General features: G+C 42.1%; 1 protein-coding gene across 1 annotated transcript in view; it reads left to right on the top strand.

Moving 5' to 3' along the window:
- The first annotated feature begins 4526 nt into the window (after nt 1–4526).
- asic2 (acid-sensing (proton-gated) ion channel 2) overlaps nt 4527–24450 on the top strand; it is a 407082-nt gene continuing 387158 nt past the window's right edge. The window contains exons 1-2 of the mRNA XM_075454712.1: nt 4527–4677; nt 5156–5777. Coding sequence (XP_075310827.1) covers nt 5205–5777 — 573 coding nt within the window. The 5' untranslated portion in view covers nt 4527–4677; nt 5156–5204. The remainder of the gene's footprint in view (nt 4678–5155; nt 5778–24450) is intronic.

The following is a 24450-nucleotide window of genomic DNA, read 5'->3' as shown; positions in this document are numbered from 1 at the left end:
AGCCATCTCTCACACACTCCACTAATCTGCCCTTCTACTTCCATCAGCAGAGGTAATCTGCTGCGCCTTGTCCGGCCAGCTCTGGTACTTATGCCTCTTAATTATCTGCTGCAAAGATCTTATTCATTTTCATAATCCATTAAGATAGTCTGAAAGTGTAATTACTCCTCCAGTTATGTCACGCACGTCATGCAAAAGTGCCCGGTCACTTTTAAAAAGTTCTTAAGGAGAATATTCCTCTGCTTTGCTCTGGTTTAGGGACAACAAAACACACTTTCTGATGTAATACGCAGTTAATTTGCTGAAATATGCCTGTAAAGTCCTACCAAAACCATTTTCAACTAGTCTCCTCTTTAATGAATAGTTGATGGTTCAGTAGTTGGGAAAAATGACAAACACAGCCTTTTATTATAGAAGCAAAGGCTTAATATTTCTGAGTATACAGTGAGGAATAAACTTTCTCCATCTTTAACATTCTAAAACAACCATCCTGCCTCTCATGTATGACACAATCAAATGGATCCTCATAAATGGGAGCTATATATTGGCCTTGAAGTTAAGTTACTTTTTGTCTGAGGTCAGGAGTAAAGTTGCAACTTAAAAACACATTTGTTTCCGATCATTCTCCTTTGCTCATTCTCATCTAATTTACATAACATTTACATACTTGTTCATCACAGGAGGAGTGATGACCTTAGGTGTGTGACTGATTATCTGCTGTTGGTGACGAATGCATCCACTGACCAGAGGCAGAAAAAGCCCCAAACAAACTGAGACTTAACATTTCTTAATGTTGCAGGAAGCTTTTTCGCATTAATGCCATGCAAATTAAAAAGAGAAGGATAAGAAAAGGCTAGCAGTCCTGCAGCCTTTACTAATCCTGTGGAAGGAAAGTTGCTTGGATGGATGAAGGTAGATAAGATTGCTGAAGTACAAAGCCTAATTTACAACCCCGGAGATTGTTTAATCCCTGTAAAACTACCCTCATTACCTCAGTGGAAAAAGGGGAGATTTGCTTAATTAAGCTGTTAAGAAACCAGCAAACCCTGCAGCTCTCCGAGACCTCAGCAAATTTCATTTGGAGGACAGACTGTGATCGACTGCCAGCATGTGTGCTTGACAGGAAGATAAAGCACTCTATCTTTCAACGTTTACTTTTAATTAGGGCTTCAGTTTTGTTGCAAATGGCTGAACTTTGTCTACAATTTTAAAGTGATGAACAGATACACTCAAGTGTACTGTGCATTAAGCATAGCCACTTCTACTAGAAGCAAAAAAAGACAGAGTGAACATAAAAGGTGAATTATTGAATAAAATCTCAGCTTTGTGTCTCAGCTTTCATGGTAAATTATGATGTTCTGGGGCTCATAGGTCCAGTATTTGCTATATATCCTGTTCAAAGCTGATAGATTCGTACATTTGCATTTTACATCTACTTGTTAGGGTTCTATTGTAAGGATTTTAAAGTCCTTACATGGTGCCTCATATTATCCAAATTTGGTAACCTGGTAAAAGGGGATCATTTCCGGCCGCCATCTTGTTAACGCTCTCAGTTTAGTTAAGTCAAGTTAAGCCGCAGGTGGATGGTCAACATTAGTCCACCTCCCCCTAAAAGAAAATAAGTTAAATGTTGCTGTTGCCAACAAACAGAGACGGAGAAGCACTGTATAAGAAATGATTTATGGGGAAGAAGATGAACGCGACACACTGTGCGGTGTTATGAGAGCAGCAACAGGTGAGTTAATGACCAAACTAATCTTTACACTAAACAGCTGTCAAGCAATAATGAGCTTTTTTGTTTGTTTGTTTTTAAACATTTTAAACAGCAATTACAAACTTTTACCTTGAATTAAAATGATTTGAATAGTTTTTGACGAGCAAACAGGAACATTTAGACGGATGTGCTGTCTGAGAGTTGCAATTAAGTTCGTGTCGCCAAAAAGTGACAAAGATCAACCGTAGAAACATTCATGTTTAATCACCGGCTATCAACATTTGCTATTGTTTAATTGTAGCATTACTTTGTCCAAAAGTCATCGTCAGTAGACCATGGCTGGCAGTTAAACTGCACACAATATTGCGTTGGTTTTTATTGCTCGATGTGTCATTTGGACTGCTCGTTACGCTTTAATCACTTAATTAGGCTTAATTGCCCGGTAATTTTAGACAATGAGCTAACGGCATGTAGGGGATTTGGCCAAAATTGACCTTGAATTGTGATATAGTTTGTAAGTTAAACTTACTTGCATGCACAAAATAAAAAATAAATAAATCAAAATCCTCAAGCTTCACATATTAAGTCCAGGTATGTTTTTATAAGCAGTTTTATAAAGTTTTGGTATTCTGACATGGCTGCAACCTGAATAAGACAAGCTATGACAGATGGTATTTAATGTAGTTGCATTTGAGGCAGGTGTGAAAGAGTTAATTGCAGGTTATGTTTCCATAATGGTGCAAAAAATAACCCTTTGTGTGTGTCTGTAATTCAGCCTGTCAACACGTCGGCACCATGCCAAACCGAGAACTACAGCTTCACTTTACTATTTTCTTTTTGGCACTCCTTGTAGATTAGATCTGCTCTTAATTTTTTAAATAAGCAGTAAAACAACCACTGTGTAGAACTGCAGAAAGATGCCGTGTCAAAAGCAATCATTGCAATTCAGGTTGGTATATTTTTGTTTATTTATTTCTATATATATATATTTGTGCATGCACAAAAGCAGAACTTCCTCGAAGCAGAATGGAGCCCTTAATATTTCGCCTGTGCTTGTCCTAATATTTTAAGTCCAAATGTCTGATCGTTTGATTGAAGTTCAAGCAATCTTTTGTGATACTAAGCATGATTACATGATACTAGGAAAAAAAGTAATTGTTGTGTTCGTCCGACCAAAACTGGCCTTTTAAAAATTAGCCAGACTGAACTAACGCATCTGGATATTGCGGTTGGGGATCAAATCACTCCTTCAGGTATGTGCCCATCTAGACTCAACGCATCGCTTTATAAGAAAATAAAGTGTAAGTGTATATAAATGCAGTCAAATTCTCAATTAAACTGTTCTGATTGATGTTTTTTTTTTTTTTTTTTTGGTCAAATGGCTAAACGTGTCAGAAATTGTGACTACAAAGAACAGCCCGTTATACCTACATGTCAATTCAGAGTCACTTAAAGCCTTTCAAGACTGTACCTCTGCTGGAATAAAATCTTTTTTTACTTTGAATTTCTGCAGCATTGTCTGACAACATTAACGGTACAATTATCTCCCAGGGAGAAAGTTGGAATCGGCAGAATGTCTGGAGTTTTTTTTCCACCACGTCGCAGCCTCTGTATTTATACTGGAACAAAGACGTTGGTCTGATTTACAGCCCAAGTACAGCTGCCACTGTGGCCCGACTCAACTGCACTGACTGCCAGGGACTTGCATGTATATACCTAAATAAAATCTTTTTGTCAAACCTTTTGAATCAAAGCCACAAGTCAGCAATTCAATCAGGTCTTGAATGTTTCAAATCAGCTGCCGGGGTTATGTTGTATTGATTTCAGCATAATCCACATGTCTTCATCTCTCTTTTGTCCCTTTTTAACACTCTCACACCTGTCTGTCATTTTCTTCTCACCACTTTCTGCCTTCTATCTCCTTTAGACTCTGGCTGTTCCTCCATTTCTTCAGTAAAACAATCGGAGAATTATCAGATTCCTCAAATTTCATATCTATACTCTTTACATGCACCTGTAATCTGCGTCCCTGTACTCTGCTCGTGAGTTGTTTGAATTCCTTCGTGTGACATGGCCGTGCCGCCTGTGCGCTCCCTCGCTTGCTCTTTTTATAGTTTTCTTATTTCCGTCCCCGATCTAGATCTCCCTGCCTTTACCCTTCCATCTCCACTTCTGCTTCACCTCCCATGACATGTACCCCCCCCCCCCCTCTCCAACCAAGCAACCGCCACTGGTTTCCCTGTTATGTGTCTCCCGTTTTGCATCAATACATCACTCTGTTTGCAGTGCCGAAATGTGGAAATATTAAAGGCAGAGAGACAAATGGGAGAAAGGATGGGGAGGTTTTCTGGGGGAGGAGGGAACATACTCAATAAGAGACTTCGCTTTGGGGAGATCAAGGGAGGAGAGTGTTGGCTTCCCTCCTTTCTTTCTCCCTCCCGCCCTCCCTCTCGCCACAGTCTCTGCGAGCGTGTGTGTTGGTGTGTGCGCCTCTCTCGGCTCCGCTGTTGTTCACCGCCGCCACAGATGAGCTGGGAAGAGGAGGGAAAGCGGATATATCTGGCCAGAGGAAAACGGGAGGAGTTTGGATCGGTGCGCGAGACTAACCGGCGGCTATCATCATCATCGGCGCTCCCTCTCTCTCTCTCTCTCACACACACACGTGCGCTGTCACATTCTCACACACACTCACGCCGGCTGGATGTCTTCTCGCTAGGCTGAACGAGAGAGGTGCTTTGGCTTGTCATTAGTTGAGGGCACGGGTGACCATGAGAAGCCTTGACGCGTGTGTTTGTGCGTGTGCGTCAGCCTGCATGAACAAGAGTTAGCGGCGGAGTGTTTGTGTTTTTGAGTGGAGACGGGTCGGACTTAGATGCACAGAGGCAGCTCTCATTTGCTTGCTGCTGAAGGGACTCTCACCTCTTGCTCTGGGTGTCACAGAGGACTTAACTCTGGTATTTTTTGTAAGTGAAATTGAGCAGTCACAGAGGGGCAATGGGGGATGAAAAAAGAGGGAGCATGTTGGGATTTGTGTGTGTGTGTGAGTGGATGTTTGTTGGGGCTGTAGTAGGAGCCACAGGCAGGCTGGCAGCCACAGTAACTCAGTTCAGCGAGTGATTGAAAGTGGAGGTGTAGAGAAGAGGGATGCCCTCAGGGAGTATCCTTCTCTGTTGCTTATTCTCTGTAGTAGTTATTCAGGTTTTAGAAGTCTTAGCTTTCCTCTTTATGCTTCCTCTCCATTGTCACTTTACATTTGTGGTTTTATCAATGTTTTTCTCCTGTTTGCTGCAGGTCTTTCTTTTCTCTTTTCTACATATTTTCCTCTTTCTGACCTCTATTTCCCTCCTTTCCATCTCTCTCTACCTCTTTATAGAATGGTTTATATGATTATGGATTGCGACTCTAAGTCTCTTATAGGTCTTTCCTCTCCCGTCTGTGCAGGTGTGAGTGTACAGGGGGGGTCCCTGGCTGAGGAGGAGGGGGACTGAACATGGATCTTAAGGAGAGCTGTGGCAGTCAGGGGAGCCATGACAGCTCCAGCCTGCGCCCCACCTCATGGCAGGTCTTTGCCCACACCAGCACGCTGCACGGCCTGCGCTTCATCTTCCCATATGGTCCGGCCAGCGTGCGTCGCTTGCTCTGGGCTGCGGCTCTGCTGGCCTGCCTAGGACTGCTCGCCTTGGAGAGTGCAGAGCGGCTGGCCTATTTCCTCTCCTATCCTCACGTGACCAGCATGGACGCCGTGGTGTCGAGCAGTCTGGTTTTCCCCGCTGTGACTATTTGTAACCTCAATGCTTATCGCTTCAGCCGTCTCACACGCAACGACCTGTACCATGCCGGGGAGCTGCTCGCCCTGCTGGATGTGCACCTAGCGATCCCCCAGCCACACCTGGCTGAACCCGACGTGCTCGCTTTCCTCCAGGAAAAGGCCAACTTCACGGCCTACAGGCCTAAAGCGTTCAGCATGAAGGAGTTCATTGACAGAGTCGGCCATGACCTGAAAGAGATGATGCTCTACTGCAGATACCAAGGGCAGGATTGCAGCCACAGCGACTTCAAAACCGTGAGTTCACTCATGTCTTCTTTTAAATGTCAGCTCTGGTCTGTGCTCGGCTGGGGTCAGAGCCTATCTGAAGTCTCCTTCCCATCACAAACTCTGCTTGGGAGGTTTTTGGCTTCACACTCTGAGCTTTGCAAGTTTCCAGAGGAAGGACATTTTTCTCTTTTTTGCAATAAAGTGACTTTCTGTATGCTGATAGCTGTGTTTTCTCTCCCACTGTGCATGGCTGGGAGTCTCCTAACCGTTTTTTTTTTCTACTTGGCACTGTCATGTTTTACTACATATGTTGCCTCCGGAGCTTTGTTCTTCAAATGCATTGTGCGCTGTTGCCTTATTGTCGTCGTCCCCAGCCTTCATATAATAGCTTTATGCTACTGGATAATGCAGTTCTATTACCGGTCTGAAGTATTGTGTTTCCACCTTTATTTCTGCAGTCAGGTATTTTCTTTCTTTTTATAACAAGTCAAAAATATCAAAAGGATATTTGTCTCTCTGCTTAGTTGTCCTACAGAGCATGAAATCCCTGCCAAAAATGTGCCATTATTTGTATGGCTGCAGGTGTAATCTCCCTCTAATTTGACTTGATGATGAGAGATCAGTCTGTTCTGTCAGTAATGTGCTTGTGAAAGCAGAGTGCGCTGGCCAGAGCAATGTGGTCTAAGAGGGAAGTTGGTTTTGTGACTCAACATCCACTTGTTGCATACTCAGGCTGAGTGATAATCGACTCCGTCAGCGAACAGGCAGGCAATCCCTGCGTTTAAAGTTTTGATGGCAGAAAAAGTAAATGTTGAAACTTTAATGGCCGAATCTGCTTTACTAAATTTAAATCCTGTGATTTATTTAGAGACAAACGGGATGCTGGAAACGTTCTTTGATGGAACCTCTTTGATGTTTGCAAGGTTTGAATCATTACCACAAATCATAGACTTATTTTAGATGCATATATTCTGCTGTCGGCCCAGGCATGAGTTTTATAATCTTATTACACTGAACACTAAGTCTGTATTACTTTCATTACTGTAGCTCTAATGCACCTTGGCAAACTTTCCCTAAAAGAACCGGACATTGCGGCTGTGTCTTACAAAGTACGTTTTGCTTCTTGATATTTTCATTCAGTGTTATAAATGTTGCAGCAGAATGCCAGGCAACGGTGCTGTGCTCCTTGTTCATTCTGTCACTTACTGAACAGAGTGCTGTTGAGTAGTCGGCTGACGCATTTAAGTCTGCATTTTTATTGGTAAGATCTGACATCTCCCTCTCTTTGCTTGAGGCAGAGAGGAGCAGCACGAAGGACTGCACGGAGGCCAATAAAGGTTTGTGCAAAAGGTAGCTACATTTTTCACAGGGTGATGAAGAGAGGTCTAAAAGTTGCTCCACCTGCCGATTCATGACTTATAAACTGATAAAATCTGATAGTTTGCAGCTACAGACTGATGTTTCTATCAGGGAAGCAGTGATGCTGTTAAAAGTAGCACCATATTGTGTGCAGCCTCGTGTTGCTTTGCATAAAAATGATCCCAGTGGGATCCACGCAGCAACACACTTAGATGTTGAACTGGGGAAACGTGAAGCATTTATGTTGAATCTGTACTTGGAATTGCCAGAAAAGTCTCTAAATCTCTAAAGTTTTGTATTTGGAGACAGAAAGTTGTCTGGGTTCAAATATATTTCTAGAGAACATTTAGTAGAGAACAGTTAAATGCTTGTTTTTGACACAGAATTCTTGCTGGTGATCTGATTTGGCTGTGTTAATTGCACAATGCTCATCGTATGCGGACGTAAAACATGCAGATCTATTTATAGTATGGTCCTTTTGTGAGTATGTTCTCACAGCACTGTTGGTATCGAGATGTGTGGTTATCTGATGAAGAGTTGGGAGGCTTTCCACGGTGTATGGAGATGCTCGGCAGTGGGAAATGGTAGCCGGAAGGTGATGTCCACAAGCATAAAGGGAAAACAAAATTGTTGAATGAAAAAGCATTTCATGAAAAGATGTATGATTTGTAAAAACACATTTTGATCACATCATTGGTCAAACTGGTTGCTTTGGGATCATTGGTGTGTTGCTAAGTGGGATAAACCGGAATAAAACATGAGCTGGTTCCTGGTAAACTAAAGATGTTTGTTTGGGGGCTGCTGGGGGACAACAGGAGCAACATTGAGCTGGTCTACTTTCTCCACTGGAACTTGACTCGTTACCAAAACTATTGTTATTTTTGTACATGGATTACAAGTGTGAGCTAAAGGCTAAAGGAGGCAGAGGAATGATATAGTAAACAGAAAGGAGAGTGTGGGAGCCAGGGAACTGAAGGTATTGCATACTTAGGTATGCTAAGTGCTAAGGCAGCAGCACTGAAAATAGCACTGTTATTAAATGTTAACTATATAAATGAGCAAAGTACTTTGGCAAACAGATGCTTGAGTATAGTATACATTACAATTTGAAATAAGCCTCTCTACAGAGAGATTTAGTTTTGTTGGATGAGCAAACAGTATTCTGTACACGGGATGTTGGTGCACGGAGGCCCTGCACACTCCTCAGCTGAGCGTGCACACTCCTCAGCTGAGCGTGCACACTCCTCAGCTGAGCGTGCACACTCCTCAGCTGAGCGTGCACACTCCTCAGCTGAGCGTGCACACTCCTCAGCTGAGCGTGCACGCTTGCATTCATAAAACACTTTGTAGGTGTGACGGATCCGGGCAGAGTGACGCGCTTCTGTCACCGTGCTCATCTTTATCAACCTGAGGCTGGTGACTGTCAAATGTTCACATACATGATGAAGTAGCTGGCTGGATATGAATTGACAAGTTTTCTCGAGTTTCTTTCTGAAGTTGTCTCACAGATGCAACTGACCAGCGATGCACACACAAAGCAAGCAGCCAAGTGAAGCTGCAGTCAGGTTTGATCTGTTTGGATGTCCTCTCTGTTTGCAGTTGTGTATTTTGTTGTCTTTCTGAGAGCATCAGTGGTGTCATCCTTCCTCAGTTGTGCGTAATCAAAGCCATTAAAGCCTTTGGGGCTGTGTCGGTTAGTATTGGATTGATGTCTTCATGTTCATCCTGAGAGAAGCTCAATGCAGAGAGGCTAATTGGAAAAACAACAGCTGGAGATCATACAACGGATGTCGTGATTATCTATTCGCGCCTTCGGACAGACGCTTCCCCTGGAGCTGATCCATATTGCAGTGAGCTGCAGCAGAACTACATGTGAAGAGTTCTCAGCTCATGTCTGCCAGGAGGACATGTGACTTTATAAAAATTCCCACTGTTGAATCTTAAGAGAGTTGATGCAAAACTAGCCTAACTTTGCCTTCCCATGGAGCTCATTGAGTCTCAATTTAACTCCCCTTAGCAACCGCCTTACATGTTGTGTGACACATCTTTCACCTCAAGCTGTGTTCAGAGATGATCATCTTGACAGAAAGGCTACTCGGAGGCGCTGTTATCCTCTTTGCCCTCTGCCTGTTCGTGCTGCTGAGCTCCTCAGACTTCTACTTCTGTCTCTCCTCACTCTGTCACTGCAGCAACACACCTTCATATTTCCAGAGCCGTCTTAGAGGGAGAGGGGAGGTTGGGGGGGTACAAGACAGCACCACCCCAAAATAGAAACAAAAAAAACGTGCATGGATGGATGCCCTCAGAAACATACATACAGACCCACCAAAATACATGCATACATGAATGAGCACACACACGCAGAGGACTATATTACCATGCCACTCCAGGGACCCGAATCAGCGTTTGAGTGGCACTGTGATGAATGACCATGGGGAGGATCGTGGGGACATGGAAGTCGGTGTGATGTGACTGATGGAACTGGAGCATCACGCTGCACAAAAGGGAAACGGCAACAGTGTGCATATTTCCACCCATATGTATAATGTGTCACCTCAGATACTTTAAAGCATTTTTCAAATGTGCAGACTGCTCATCTTTTTAATTCATGTTCATAAGTGAGTGCCTCTGCAACCTACTTAACATGATTCTTGAGCACTTTGGTACACTTGTTTTTTCCAAGGATGTGGAAAAGGAGAGAACATCAAGAGAAAAGTTCTGATTCCTCCTTTACGAGAGCCTGTTTTCAGCTGCTTATTTATTTTTTTTGTCCATTCCAACATCTGTGCAATGATGCTGTGTGGTCACAGTGCTGTTCTGCCACAGTAAGTGTGATGTGAAAAAGTTAAATTCAAAACCTACACACAGTACATATCCATCTGTTTTCTTTAAAATGTGCCTAAGTCTTTCTGTTGCACTGTATCACAGGGGCGTATCAGATGATGTACAACTCGAGGACGCCTCTGTTTCCCAAATAAAATCATCCATCCATTTTCCAGTTCGACATAAAACATTACTGGGGCACTGGGCTACTATGACGGATCATGCAGCGTGTGGAATTTACAATAAAATGGATTTCACTTGTCCAGCCATGGCTGCCAAATCCCTTTTTGCTGCTACTGAAACGACTGGTGTAAATCTTTATGAAAACATTTCTTTAAACATAAAATATGTTACATTCATATGCTCAGCCTGCTTGCAGGAGTAAAATAAACACCATACTTATGCAAATGGTTAAACCCCACTCAAGTCATTACTGCACATTTTGTATTTTTCTGCATTCAACAATAATGGTGATTAATTAAAAAAACAATTGCTTCTTGACCTGAGTTGACCATCTCAAATGAAGTATAAAATAAATGTGGCGCTCATCTTTTTTTCACTTTTGCATCGGACTGTTATTTACTTTGGTGCTACATTTCAGCATATTGAATGAGCTCTATATGTTTCTATGCATGAAGTTTAATTGTTATATTAGTTTGTATTGAAACAGGTTTTTCAGTTGTCTCGATATGTTAAAACACATCTGAGCTCAAACTATTTTTGACACTAAGAAATGAACTAACAATGAACTTACTATATTCAATAAGGGTAAAAAATAGTTGTATAATATACAGCCTGCTGCTTCTTTCTCTACTGAAAAGTTATGTCCTGTTTCTGAGCTGCTGATTCTATGCCTGAGTTGACAGTTGGATTTTGTCTTGGTGTTGTGTTCGAGTGCTTCTTTTTCGATCAGAGAGTGGCAGTGTACCCAGCAGGGCGCCCCTTCACCGCTGCTCATACTTTAAATCATGAATAAAGGCCTTTGCACACCAGGTCTGTATTTTTAGTCCCATATTGTCAGTCAAAGAGGTTTGACTGCTCAGAGCCACCGTACACACAAACATCACTCTGTGTCCCTGCATAAAGCACTTTATAATAAAACCTTTAACGATAACAGAGACAAAGGATTTAAAGAGAGGTTGTGGCAGATTAGTTTGACACAGTCGGTATGCTACTGATGCACGAAGGATTAGAGCGTAGTGATTTTTCTGTAGGCAGCTAACTGATGGCTTTGTATTTCTCGTCTTCTGTAGCGTCAGTCTATGGTGCAAAGAAAATGTGGCATAAGCTGCGGGACCCATATGTCTGCAGAGTAACGGGGCAGGAGAGGGCAGGGAACCAGCAGGAAGAAGAGGTGGAAACAAATGGATGCACTGGCCTTCTTAAAATGATCCACGACAAAGAGAAGATGCTGTAGCCTTGAGTTGTACAACAGATGATGACAGCAAAGCGCAATGGCCTCAATGTATCACCTGATCACTTGCATAGCCTACTTTTAACAGGTCGAACAGTGACATTCAAATGAATGATAATTGCTATGACAAAGAGATGAAATGGAGGATGAGGAGAGCATGCAGGTGGCGACGGAGAGGGAGAACAGTTCAGCTCCAACAGGTTGCCGAGGTGCTAAATCCTGGTTGTGGAAGGAAAGTAATGACCGGAGAGAGGCACGGGAGGAAACTACAAAGAGGGAGTGATCGGAGTGGATTTGGCCTGGTATTGCAAATATATGCAATGGATAGATTATAATGCATCAGACTCGGTGTGCAAGCTTACTGTGTAATATTTTCCAGAAGACTGTTTTTAAAAAAAAGAAAAAAAAAAAAAAAAAAAAACTTGGTGGGCGTCGGCCTAAAGAGCCCTTAGAGCTGAATGCAGGTGTTTTCCTTTTCTTCCAGGCAAAGTGGGTCAAAGAGGCCATCTTCCATAATAAGATGAGTACACTTTGATGAATAAAACTTTAACCTGAAGGAAAAAGAGCAAAATGCAATGTATTAAATGAGTGCCGCATCATTTCGATCATCCTCTATTAACTAATCCGATCTTCAAGAGACACGTCTAAGGAAATGGGCGCGTTATCATCCAAACTGCTCAGATTTTCAAATGTTTCGACGATCTCAGCTGAAGAGGATTGTGTGTCGTGTGCGTGGGGTTCAATGCTCTTCTCCATGCCATTGTTTGTTTTGCTGGGTGTGATTACAACCTTGATTAAATGCTGATGGATCACATTGACAAGGCACATCAGTGTCTGCCACAGTGAATCAGCTCAGAGTGCCTCTCCAGCACTCCCTGCATGCCTTAGTAATCTATATAAATACCCCTCGAGCTAAGCAGGCCGGGGAGGGTCCTATCACACTCTCAGCCTTAATGTGAAACCTGATAGCAGCCAGACTCTGCATCACACAGACACTAATTAGCCACTCGTCTCATCCTCTGACCAGAGCCTTGTTGGAATAGCAGCGCCAATGTAATAGTGTTGGCTGGTTACAGCAATTAGTCATTACATGCAACCTGTGGCCTCGGCTCTTAACTGGCTGGTTTGCCCCCTCCAGTCAGTGGAGCAGCACGAGTCTATCAGTCTTGTTTTGTTTTGAGATTTTTTTAAAAAAAATTTTTTCCATCTGTTCTCCTACTCATGCATCCGTATCCCTAACTGCATTTTATCACTTTCAGATTTATTTCTCAACGTTTGAAAGCCCATTGCTTCAAATAAGGTTTTTAGTGGATTTACTGTATTAATCACCAATATGACATTAGTGGCATTTTAGACTCCCTGCAGGCATGATGGCTCAGTCTCTTAAAGGGCATGTGAAGCACCATTGCCGCCCACAAGCTTTTATGACTAAAACATCCTGGGGGGAAATGGAAACCTGTGCTATTTAAGCAGCTTGGGGGGGGGGGGGACTGGAGAGCAGCCTCAGACAGCTCAGTATGGATAGCTTGTGTGGTAGACACTGCAGCTGTCTGCAGTGGCAGCTTATAATGGTGTGTGTTGTGATGAGGCTTAAAGGAGCAGCATGTGTCCTCCAAGGGTTTCCCTCATCTTCAAACGGCTGATTTTTGGGTTGTATTGGAAAAGATTGCAATTGTAGATCCATTTATTGGATGAGTTGAAACAAAGTTCTTCACTTTGGCAAAAGCCTAAAGTCTTTCATGCATGTCCAAAGCCAAAGTAACCAAAAGGGTGCACAGTTGCTCCATCTGCCATCGCATGACCAAGGATAACATTTTGTTGCTTTTTTCCCCTGACTCTAGTCTATGTGACAGCAACAGCTGCCCAAATAGTCTTGGTGTAGTGAGGATGGGACACAAATAACATGAAACATGTGGGATGTAGCGAATGAATATGCAATTTATAGTTATTATTAGTACAAAGTATTCACATCTGTTTGATATTCTCTCCCTGTAGGGCACACATTTCACACACTGGATACATGGTCATGGCTGGGAGGGTCACACTGCTTCCATTTTTATGTCTTTTCTTGCAGGATTGAGAGACTTTTCAGACCCATTTTTTTTTCCCCTTCATAAAAGCGCCTATTAGAAATCTCGCAGACAGCGTGCACTCTTAGCTAATTTGACCAAGTAGATGTGGAGTTGCACTCAAACAGTCTAAGTCAGGGGTGGCCAACCAGTCAGAGACTAAGAGCCGCATTTTTTACTGTGTTACCACAAAGAGCCACATTTTTTGAAAAATGAATGAATTTTCTCCGTTCCATCCGTCTGTTCTTGACTCGCTCTCGTCTCGGTCACGTGACACATCAACACTGATATTAAACCCACGAACCGAGCAAAATGAGTCAAAAACAGACGTGTTTGGAAAGCTTCTTCCCAGTGACGAGACGGAAGAAGAGGCTGTGACCACTAAAAAAAAAGAAAGCTGCATTTTGAAGGCATGTTTAAGCGTTACCATAGCGACCAGAGAGCGTTAGGAGGCAGAGAGGATGTTACGTCAGGAGGACGCTGCTAATAAAGTTACACACAAGTACACAGTGGATTCAAGTTTATTATTTTGTTTACTAAATACCACAGAGTCTGTGTTAGTTAGTGATGGGAAGTTCGGCTCTTTTCCGAGAGCCGGCTCCTTATTTAGGATCTTTTGTAGCCTATATTTTACCTTAACTTTGCAAAAAAAAAAATCATGGTTTATGTGTTGAAAACCCTTTTGCTTTCAATGTTTTTATGAGAGACCTTATAATTGCCTAATTCTTTGCATTTATTCTGTGACAAAACCACTTTTACATTTGTTTATTTCAATTTTTTATTGCATTTATAAGCAGCGAATGGAAAAAAAACTTGGAGTCAGCTCTCACTTGATGCGAGCCGGCTCTTCTGATTCATTACAAAGAGCCGGCTCTCAGAGCCGATGCTTGTGCGCATGGCCCATCACTAGTGTTAGTTGTATTATTTTATATTGTAGTATTTATCCGCCACACCTGAAAGGCTGGTCCGTGAAAATATTGTCTGACATTAAACCGGTCCATGGAGCAAAAAAGGGTTGGAGACCGCTGCTGTATTGAACTTAAACGAGCGAAAAAATAAAATAAATAAATAAATAAAATTGGTATGAACGTAAGAGCCGCATGAAACCAGACAAAGAGCCGCGGGTTGGCCACCCCTGGTCTAAGTAACAGATAGAAAACAGAGCAACATGGCAGCCGACAAGTACATGTATGTGAATGAGACTGTGTAATGTAAATATAACTATTAAACTATATGAGTGGTACCAATCTCTCAATGGGCTTTTGTTAAGATTTGTAAACATTTTGCATTTTCTGTCAAACAGTATGTCAGGAAAAAATCCAGCTGTTCTCTAAGCTTTGTGGAAGGAGGAGCTTTTTTATGGATTTAAGTTCTCAGTACAACATAATATTCAGATACAGATGCCAAAGACGAAGGTTGATCTTCAGTGTTGCTTAGATACAAAACAGACTGCTTAAAAGTGTTGCCTGCAGCTGAGGATTCCATCACTGGTAAATCTTACGATTATTCCTTTTCATTAGGCTGAGGTTTAAGGGTCATGGTTGATTTGTTTGTCAGCAGTATGCAGAATTTTCTTTGTCTCGGAGCTTGGTTGAGAGTTAGAGAAATGCTAACAAAAGAATACATTTTGCTGCAGAGATGGGTCACTTGGTGAAGGATGCCTGCCCGTTGTGCCATTCTTTTAAATGTATTAATCATTTAGTCTGTGAAATGTCAACCAATACTGACAAATCTCCTGGTTTCTCAGAAGCCACATTCATCTCGTCATGTCCAGCCAATGAACAAACCGTCATTTTAATGTCTTTAATGTTGTATTTGTTCATTATTTGGATGAACATCAGAACTTTTTTTTTTTTTTTTACCAGGTCTTTGAATAGGGCATAGTTTGACTTTACAATGAGTTGGGAGTAAATGGAGCTTTGTATAGTCATGAATCTATCATAAACGTTTTGATCAGCCCCATCCTAATCTTGTATTTCAGCTGAAAAGCCGAATGTCTTATCTCTCGGATTTGAAGAAACCACCCAGCAGGCCTCTGGAGGCAGGAGGCTGTTAGTTTGGGACATGGAGTCACAGTTGGAGATGTTTGCTGGCATTCACACTTAAGGGAAGAGGGAGCTGGGAAAGAGGAGAGAAGTGGAATACAGCCCATTACCTAAGCAGGCTGTCCTTAGACCTACTTCATGGCCCCAAGAGGGGAGATGGAGCGTGCCTCAGTGTGTGTGTTGGTTCGTGAGTGTTTGTTTTTCGGTGCTGCAGGGTGTTTTTATGTTTTCCTGTGTGTGGGGTTTTGCACTGTAATGTGCTGTCATATGCAGTCAGTCTTTGTTTGTGCTGTGTGTCTTTGATGCAGCTGCTTGACACTATGAATTGCTTTCAGCAGATATTGACTAATGTGTATGAAATCAAAGGTCAAGCGCCTAGTTAACTTGGCTTCCCCTGGCTTGTTTAGATACCACTCAGTGAAAATTCTATGCGGTCTCCATCGGTGGTTAACCTCCAAAGGCCTGCTTGTGCACCTTCTTGATCGGCTTTGGGAATCCTCTCTTTGTTAACCTGTGTGTGCAGACAGTAAGGGCATTGTTGAAAATACTGTTACTTGCTCAAAGGTCATACAACAGTAATTTGAAGTTTGGGTGCAGTAGAAACAGCATTGGAATATATTTTGGTGTTGTTGAAACTGTGAACTCTAAATAACTGCCAACTCCAAAAGATGTTGGCAGCTGTCGGTGTAACCTAAGATTACTTGTACTTCATGCAGCCTTAGAAGGTTAGAGGTATGTGGTCTGACTCCTCAATAAGCTGTTAGAATATCCTACATCAACATAGTATTTCAGCCAAGTCTGACAGGAAAAAAAAAAAGAGTACCGCATACTCATACTTCAGATTGATTAGTTTCTACAGACTCTATAGTAAACTGTATTTTTGGGAAAGTGTTACAAAAGAACACCTGCATCACTTTTAAGAGATGACAATGCGGTTGGGGGGATGGATGGAGCTACATACTTGACTTTGAAATATCATTTCAGGATTCATCTTTTTTTCCTTGTGCTTTTCAGTTGCTGTTTAATGGATGTTTTACATATTACAAACTACTTGGTGAAGGTTATGCATAAAAGCTTATGTTAACGATTAGGAAAACAACGTGACTAAAACTCATTGTATTTACATGTCTCACTTTAAAAATGTCCTTTCTTTCCATGGATTATTGTGCTGCCAAGTCCAGCCTCTGTGGGTAAAGACACAAAACATGCTGGAGAAACAAAGCAGATGGCAGACTGGAATACATCATTTTAGAAGCCGTGCTGTGTGACATAAACCTCCAGATTTTATGCTTTATTAGCATAAAGTTTTCAGTTTTTTTTTTCAGAATGAACCAACACTGGCAGTACCCAAAATTCCCATTGTTATGTTTGTCAGTTTCGAGAGAAGGCTCCAATCTATTTACCTGATGGATTGGATGCCGACAAGGTCGCACATTTGTCACAACAAAGTGACAGTTTGAGTGTGTGGCTGCTGCATTACACTCCTGTAAAGATGGTGAGGATCACACTGTTCAATATAGACACGGAAACGGAATGACTTTACATTTTGAACATGTGACGCGAAGCTCGTCCTCATCCATCACCTGCCGTGTATATGATCAGTATATCTTGAGTCAAACGAGTGTGGACTCGAATGCTGATAAAGTCATTTTTTTTCTATCAACGCGGTGGCCAGATGTGATTTTATGCTTCCTTTATTTCCCTCCTCTTGCTCGACGTCTCTATTCCCTTTCATGTCTCATTCTTTTTTCCCTCTCCACAATTTACTCCTCCATAGTGTATGAGCCGAGTCTTACATGCTCCACCTGACTCGCTGTAGTTTTGGGGGGGGTGTCACAAACCCACTTTAAAGGGCTGACAGACTGTTTTGGACTCCCTTTTTGTCCACCCGTCTTTTTCTCTTTAATCTCTGTAAGCTGCCTCGGAGCTCTTTTGATCTCAACTTTCCTCCTCACCTGAGGGCTGTGTGCTCGGGGCCTTCTGCGTCTGTTTGCATGGAAGAAGACATTTTGGCTGCTTTAATGGAAAGTGACCACTGATTAAAGGGATACAGAGATATATGTTGAGTCACAGTAGTTTGTCAGTGGTACTGACACAAAACTCTTGTTTAATTTTGGTGGTGGATGTGACTTCTTGCAGGTACAGTTTCAGTTTGCTGTGGCGTTGAATGATTTTAATTTCTAGCCCACCTCATCAATCAGACGGTACAAAACTGGATGGCTTCAAAAAACCTCTCTATGGTACAATTGTTGGTTGAACAGTGTAATTTGAAATACATTTTTCCCACCTTACATTGTTATTTACTGTCTGCCAAAATAAATCCTAGATCAAAAAATGAAAATGTCAAGATATTCCATCGGCAGCTCTCCTGTCGGCACCGACTCTCCCCGTCTCCACATACAGCCGCTGTCCTGATGGAAAGAATCCCAGATAGGTGTCAGGAAGATGTGCGGCCTTTTTGTCAAAATGATGCTTGTGTGCAGGACAGCATGACTGGAAATCACTTTCATTGGCCCCACGAGGCCAAAGTTGGATTGATTCTCTGTCTCGCCTGTTTCTTTGTTTACCTTGTCCCTCTTCTTATCCCACATTGAGCTGCAATCTTACAAAAACACTGAGAAGCAAAGGAATAATTCATTTATTTAAGTATGCTGAAGTCTGTAGTAGGCTGAATGTTAATACATTACATTACATTACATTACGGTCATTTTGCAGACGCTTTTAACCAAAGCGACTTACAATAAGTGCGTTCAACATCGGTAGGCAAAAGAACTTCAGGTCACAAGAAATCATAAGTGCATTTCCTTCTAATACCAAACAGCTAAGAGCAAAACTAGTGCTAGAGTAAGTGCGATAACCAACCAGCCTCTCACCAACTGCACACCAGTCACAGCGGGGTGGGGATGCAAACCCTGGTTCGGGTAGGGGAAGAAATAAAAGAGGTAAGAAAAGCAGGACTGGGATTCAAACCCTGGTTCGGGTAGGGGGTAATGAAAATATAGAGGGTGCCAGTGGTGGAGGAAACAATAAGTGCGTAAGGAACTAGGACGGCGCAGATGCTGTCCTAAGAGGGCGGATCAGGGTAGTTTTTCCTGAAGAGGTGGGTTTTCAGCCTACGGCGAAAGATGGGCAGCGACTCAGCTGTCCTGATATCAGTCGGGAGATCGTTCCACCATCGGGGTGCCAGAACAGAGAAAAGCCGTGACCGTGTCGATCGTGCGCAGGGACCCCTGAGTGACGGGGCAGCCAGGCGCCTGGTGGCCGCAGAGCGAAGTATACCAAATTAATGTTGGCAGCAGTTCTAAGTACGGAAAGCATCCGAAGCGTAATACCTGCATAAAGAGTTTGATCTAAGAAAAGGCCGGTTTGGTTCTGAAACTAGTGATGGATGTGTTTCTCTATGATGGAGACCAAAGAACTTTTCGTTTTGACTCTGGCAGTTTATTTTCTTTTTTAATCTGCATTCGTTGGAAGTGTTTTATTGCACTTACATTAACAGAATAGTTATAAACTAGTTATAAACGTCACTGTTCTGCTGCAGTCCTCTCCTTCTCTTACAGACACTCCACAGCAGAGGAGAAGAAAAAGTACTTTGCTTTGAACTCCCAAAGGCTACATTTATGGGAATTTTTGCCACTGAGGGAACCACTACTTTAAAAGTGGTTAAAGTAGCTTGTTTGCTCCCATTATTTAAAGTTAAAGGATTATTTCACAGATTGGTAACTTGACATTCTTACTTAGGCCTAAAAAAAAAAAAGTTTGGTTCCTGTTGGTTGTCAGTTGATGTCATGGGTAGGTAGGGAATTTATTTTATTTATTTATTTATTTTTTTCCAGTGGCAGCGAGTGATAGGTAGATTTTTTTTAATTTATTTTTTTATTACAGCAGCAATGGATACTCCCAGCATGTTACACACACACACATTTTTATGTGAACAACATATGTAGTCGATACAACCTGGACCATTGGCATTGAAGACATCTCAAGCAATATTTCATAAATAAATGTAATAGTTTAGTTAAAGTGTCACTCTGGTGTTCTGTGACTCATAGCCCTGTTGTCCAACATTACTGCCTGCTTCTACTATTCTGCCAAACACAAAACAATTGAAATATTTTTATATATATTATGTAGCCTATATAGATTCATAAAAATGATGATGATAGTATGATATGAAAAATATCTTATTTTTTGCAAAACATGGGCATGAAAACGAAACTTAGAAAATCGGCTCGGCGCATGCGCAAAACCACAAAGTAGCAATTCTCGACAAGTAGGAGAAATCGACTGAACACCGGCTGCCGACACAAATGAACAAGTGCACTGCTTGACTTCTTCAAGGACATTTTCGAAAGATTTCCTACCCAATCTTACAATTTAGTTTGTCACGCTATTGCATGGAGAAACAATGGAGACCACGCATATATCCATCTTTCTCCCGCAACCATATAACACGCGCTACCGACCCAGTCTGCATGCAGATCTCACGTGAAGTCGTTGTTTTCCCGAGAGCATGCGCTCATCCTTGTACAGGATGAAGAGGTGCTGTACATAAACGGAATTATAGTTTGCATTAAAAAAAAATGTATTTGTGTTCTTTTTTTTTTTTTCTTCCCCAAGCTCATAAAATAATTTGGGTCGCACGTAAATTGACAGGGTCGGTCGGAAACCGGAACCAAAAAAATTTTTTTTTAAGCCCTATCATCATGCAGTAAATGTATGGCTTACTAATTATCATTTAAATCTTATCTATCTCTACTTCAGTTAGCTCCGATAGTGCCTGTTATAAAGCTACATTAAGGAAGCATGAAATTAATGCCTTTTCATGCATATGTGAATAGTCATGTAAATGTAATCCGAATGTAAACACAACATTGCTAATTCAAAGCCCAACACGGCCCGAAGCTGTGCTCCTTTCTGCTCTGTCGCTAATGTCAGAACGTTTTGAGAAAACAGTTTTTCTATTGTTTTCCTCCTTGTTGTGCTGTGACCCCTAAACCTGTTTACTGCTGTTTTTAAAAATTAAAGTTTTGTTCCGCTGAGGCCTGGTAATGTCTAACTTCCAGCTGCCAGCCACGCCTCCCTCTAGGGGTGGGCGGTATGCACGGTGTCATACCTTATGCGGTATTTTTCACCAACGGTAGAGATTTTTTTTGCCATACCTTATACCGCAATAGCTCATGAGTCCTGTAGATGGCAGTAATGCAAAGTTTCGAACATCCGCTTGGATATGACGGGCGACAGTAATCGCAAGACAAGGTAACAAGAGTGATTTGTTTTACCACCTGCGGGCTAACCATGCTCCGGAATATGAAACGAGTCAAAGCCGGTGTTCTGTCGATTTCTCCTACTTGTCGAGATTTGCTACTTTGTGGTTTTGCGCATGCGCCGAGCCGATTTTCTAAGTTTCGTTTTCACGCCCATAATGTTTTGCTACCCTGCGTCTCAGCTGGTGTGTAAAGGTAACATCCTCAAAATCCTGATTATTTTCTCTTTTGGAAGACATGCAAAGTAATAAAAAACTTATCGTATTAACAAGCAGCTTAACATGCACAAATGGGGTGTCTGAAACATGACGCATATTTGAGCATGTTGAATAAGTGGAAGGCGCCTATGAAAGTTACGTTATCCAAGAGGCAGCGGCTTTTCTCACAGAGTTTATTCGAGGAAATGTACCTTTTCTTATTTTTTAAATATAAATATAACATATATATTTTTTATATTTCCTGTGTTTTCTGTTTTGCACAATACATTTAATTTAATATTGCTGCAAACATCCTGATTGAAAGTGTTTATTTGGTGCTATGGTAACCACTGAGAAACTGTTCCGTTGTAGTTTATATACAAAAGTACCATACCGCGATATATACCGTATACCGTCAGTGGCTCAAATTTCACCGGGGTATACATTTTAGGCCATACCGCCCAGCCCTACCTCCCTCCTTGATTTGGTGTTGCTTTGGTAAAGCAAACCCTGCATGAACAACAGAATCCTTACCCGTGGTTCTCATGGCGACTGTTTCCTTGCGCAGTGTAGTGATTATTTGTCCATTTAAAAAAAACAAACTAAACTTTAAACTGAACAAAATCAAAAGGCCACTGATGCACCATGGGGGATGTGGTTTAACGCAGGCAAAAGGTGATGAATGTCCAAGCTGAATTCTTGCATTTTCTGATTTATTTCAAAATAATAAAACAAATAAAAGAACAAAGAAAACCATGCCTGCTGCTCTCTCCTTTTCCCTCATTTAAAAACCATTGGCCCACCCAGGTGCATGCTGGTACTCCAGGTACCTACCAACACAGTGTGACCCAATTACCAAAATATCCTAAACAAATAACTGACAAAGAATATTAGCAAAAAATCTAATCTAAATAAAGCACTGAAATTAATCAAATAAAGTTACTCATAATTAGCAAATTGAATTTACAACTAGAACCAAAAAAACAAAAACTAACTTTACAAATAGCTCCTACAAGCAGTTAGAGGCAGTTCAATTTGTCATCGACCTGCACTTCTTTGTGTCACTTACCTCTAAGTGAACTGTTAGTGCAAAAGGACAGACTGGTCATGTTCAACCTTTTTGCTGCAGAGGGACACCAGTCATGAAGGACAGCAGTATAAAAACAGCAAGCACCATGTTCCCATGTCAACACTTGGAGGATAAAGAGTTTGGGTGGCGATGACACATTTCATCTGTTGAAATTAGTGTTTACTGAAAACAAAAGTCTTCAATGACAGAAATATTTAGGCTAAACTTTCCTCTAAGAGCTCATAGATCAGTGTTTCCCGCAGCGCATTATAGTTAAGGCGGCCGCCTTAGCAAACTCGCACTGCCGCCTTGCCAACGTTCCCGTTTTTTTTTTTTAAACCGAAGTAATAATGCTTTGCCAGGCTCAGACATTAAAAGACAGCATTGATAATATTGAATTGCGACACCTACTGGTTGTTAATGTAAATAGTTAATAATGTAAATAAAAAAGTGTTACAGCTCTTAAACAGCTTCGTTATTGCTCTAACAGCCCCCGTCCCATTCCAAGTACCCCCCCCCCCCCCCCCCCCCCCCGCCACCCGACGGAACGCTATCCACGCAAAACCCCTGGTCCTGGCTGACGACTCACCACCTTGACTAAGCAATTTCCTGCGGGAAACACTGTAGATGAATATTTTATCATTTCTAATCCTTCCTTGCAGTAACTAGGTTTACATACAAAAAGTTTATTTCATTGGTAAAAGAAAAGTGAGTCAGTTTACAGATATAACCCTGTTTTATTCACTTTATTCCGTTCTGTTCATTCACTACTGGGAGCTGGGGGTTAAAAGTCTTCTACAGTCTTTTCCAAGACTTTTAGCTGTTCTCCGTCTAATAATATCTTGCTAAGTTTGTGTCAGCACTGTCTTTTTTTTACTTTCTCTCTTCAGCATGGCCTCACAGCTCTGCTTTGGCAGTTGTTGCTTTCCCCTCATATCCATTATTCAAGGAGCAGTTGCTTGGATGTCCACAGATCTGGATACAAACTCCATTCTGAGATACCACATGCACCATTGTAGCAAGGCGAGCACCATTAGTTACTGCCTCTATCATGTCATGCAACAACAACATGCCCCGCACTGCTGGCGTTGATAGCAGCTCGTGTTCCTGAGTGCATCCCTGTAAAGTGATTATGCTCGTTCACCGTCGGCATCAGTTGTGACGGCAGAAGGTCGGGACTGGTGGTGTGCTGACAGCAGGGGAGCTGTAGTGTTTCATCTGGGATCTGCGTGCACATCTGCCCAGCGTGAGCACGACTGGCAGAGTACAGCAGGGTTCGCATAGTTTGGATGCGTGAGATTTTGTTCCAGCAACACCCAAAATGGTAGCGTTTCATGCCTGGCTGACTGCATCATGGGGGCAAGATGGGTCGAGGTGGCAGAGAGTCCGTGAAAGTGGGTGTGTGGTTGACAGAGCAGAATGCTACTGAACAGGATTCATTAGGGTTAGGCATTGCTGCTGATTTCCTGGATCAATTCAATTCCAATTCACAGGGGTTACGGTAGACCCTGTGCTCTGTCACACTTACTCCTCGGGTCAGTTTAGAGACGCCAGCACACCTAACATGCTGTCCTGTCCTCACCAGTTTGCCTTTTATTCAGATGGATCTGACAGATCTGACAGATCTAATTTCAGTTTTATTTCTGAAGTGAATATGAATTTATCTGACAATCTGTCTGTCAAAAATCTGTCAATCTGTGACATGTCAGTCTTTGCTAAACTGAATTTAACAAAACAAAGGTATGCTTAAGAAAAACTATTTTTTACCTTGAGGTAACTGTCGGGGTCACCTTATCTTATGTGGATCAAAATATCAGAGCAGCTTAAATGAGTCTTGACTGGATATCACAGAAATAAGTTTGTTACTGTTTGTGAATACTGATCAGCCATAACATTAAAACCACGACAGGTAAATAATTAACACTTGTCATCTTGATCCAGTGCAGTATTCTGCTGGGAAAACCGGCATCCTGGGACTCACATTGGATTTCACTTTGACACCTGCCTTAAAATTTCTGTGGACCAACCACCCCCCCACAGCCAGACAGCATGGCAGCACCACTTTCTGCAGAGGGACCCACAGGGCCCTTTGCTAAGCTCCTGGTACAAGACACTCCAGCACACCTTCAGATGTTCTTTGACCTCATCTTGAGCTCAGATCAGAGCTCTTTTGGCAGGATGAGGAGAGCACACTCTATATTAGGCAGGTGGTCATAATTTTATGGGTGATCAGTAACACTGTACACCCTGTATTAATTAGCTTTCAATGCAAATAAAGGTTTTAATGCTATCAGCAGGGGTTTTTTGCCCACTGCCAGAGCAGAGAGGAGTTAATACGATCAAATTATCTGTCAAAAGTTCCATCATAATTCTGCCAGATGGCAGCCCCCCACACACCAAATTCAAGTTGAACCCTTATGTTTGTAATGATGGATTGAAAGGGACCACTCGCAGTGT

The sequence above is a fragment of the Odontesthes bonariensis genome, chromosome 21 (assembly GCF_027942865.1).
Source record: "Odontesthes bonariensis isolate fOdoBon6 chromosome 21, fOdoBon6.hap1, whole genome shotgun sequence".
NCBI classification, from domain to species: domain Eukaryota; kingdom Metazoa; phylum Chordata; class Actinopteri; order Atheriniformes; family Atherinopsidae; genus Odontesthes; species Odontesthes bonariensis.
This window is presented reverse-complemented; position numbering and strand designations above follow the sequence as displayed.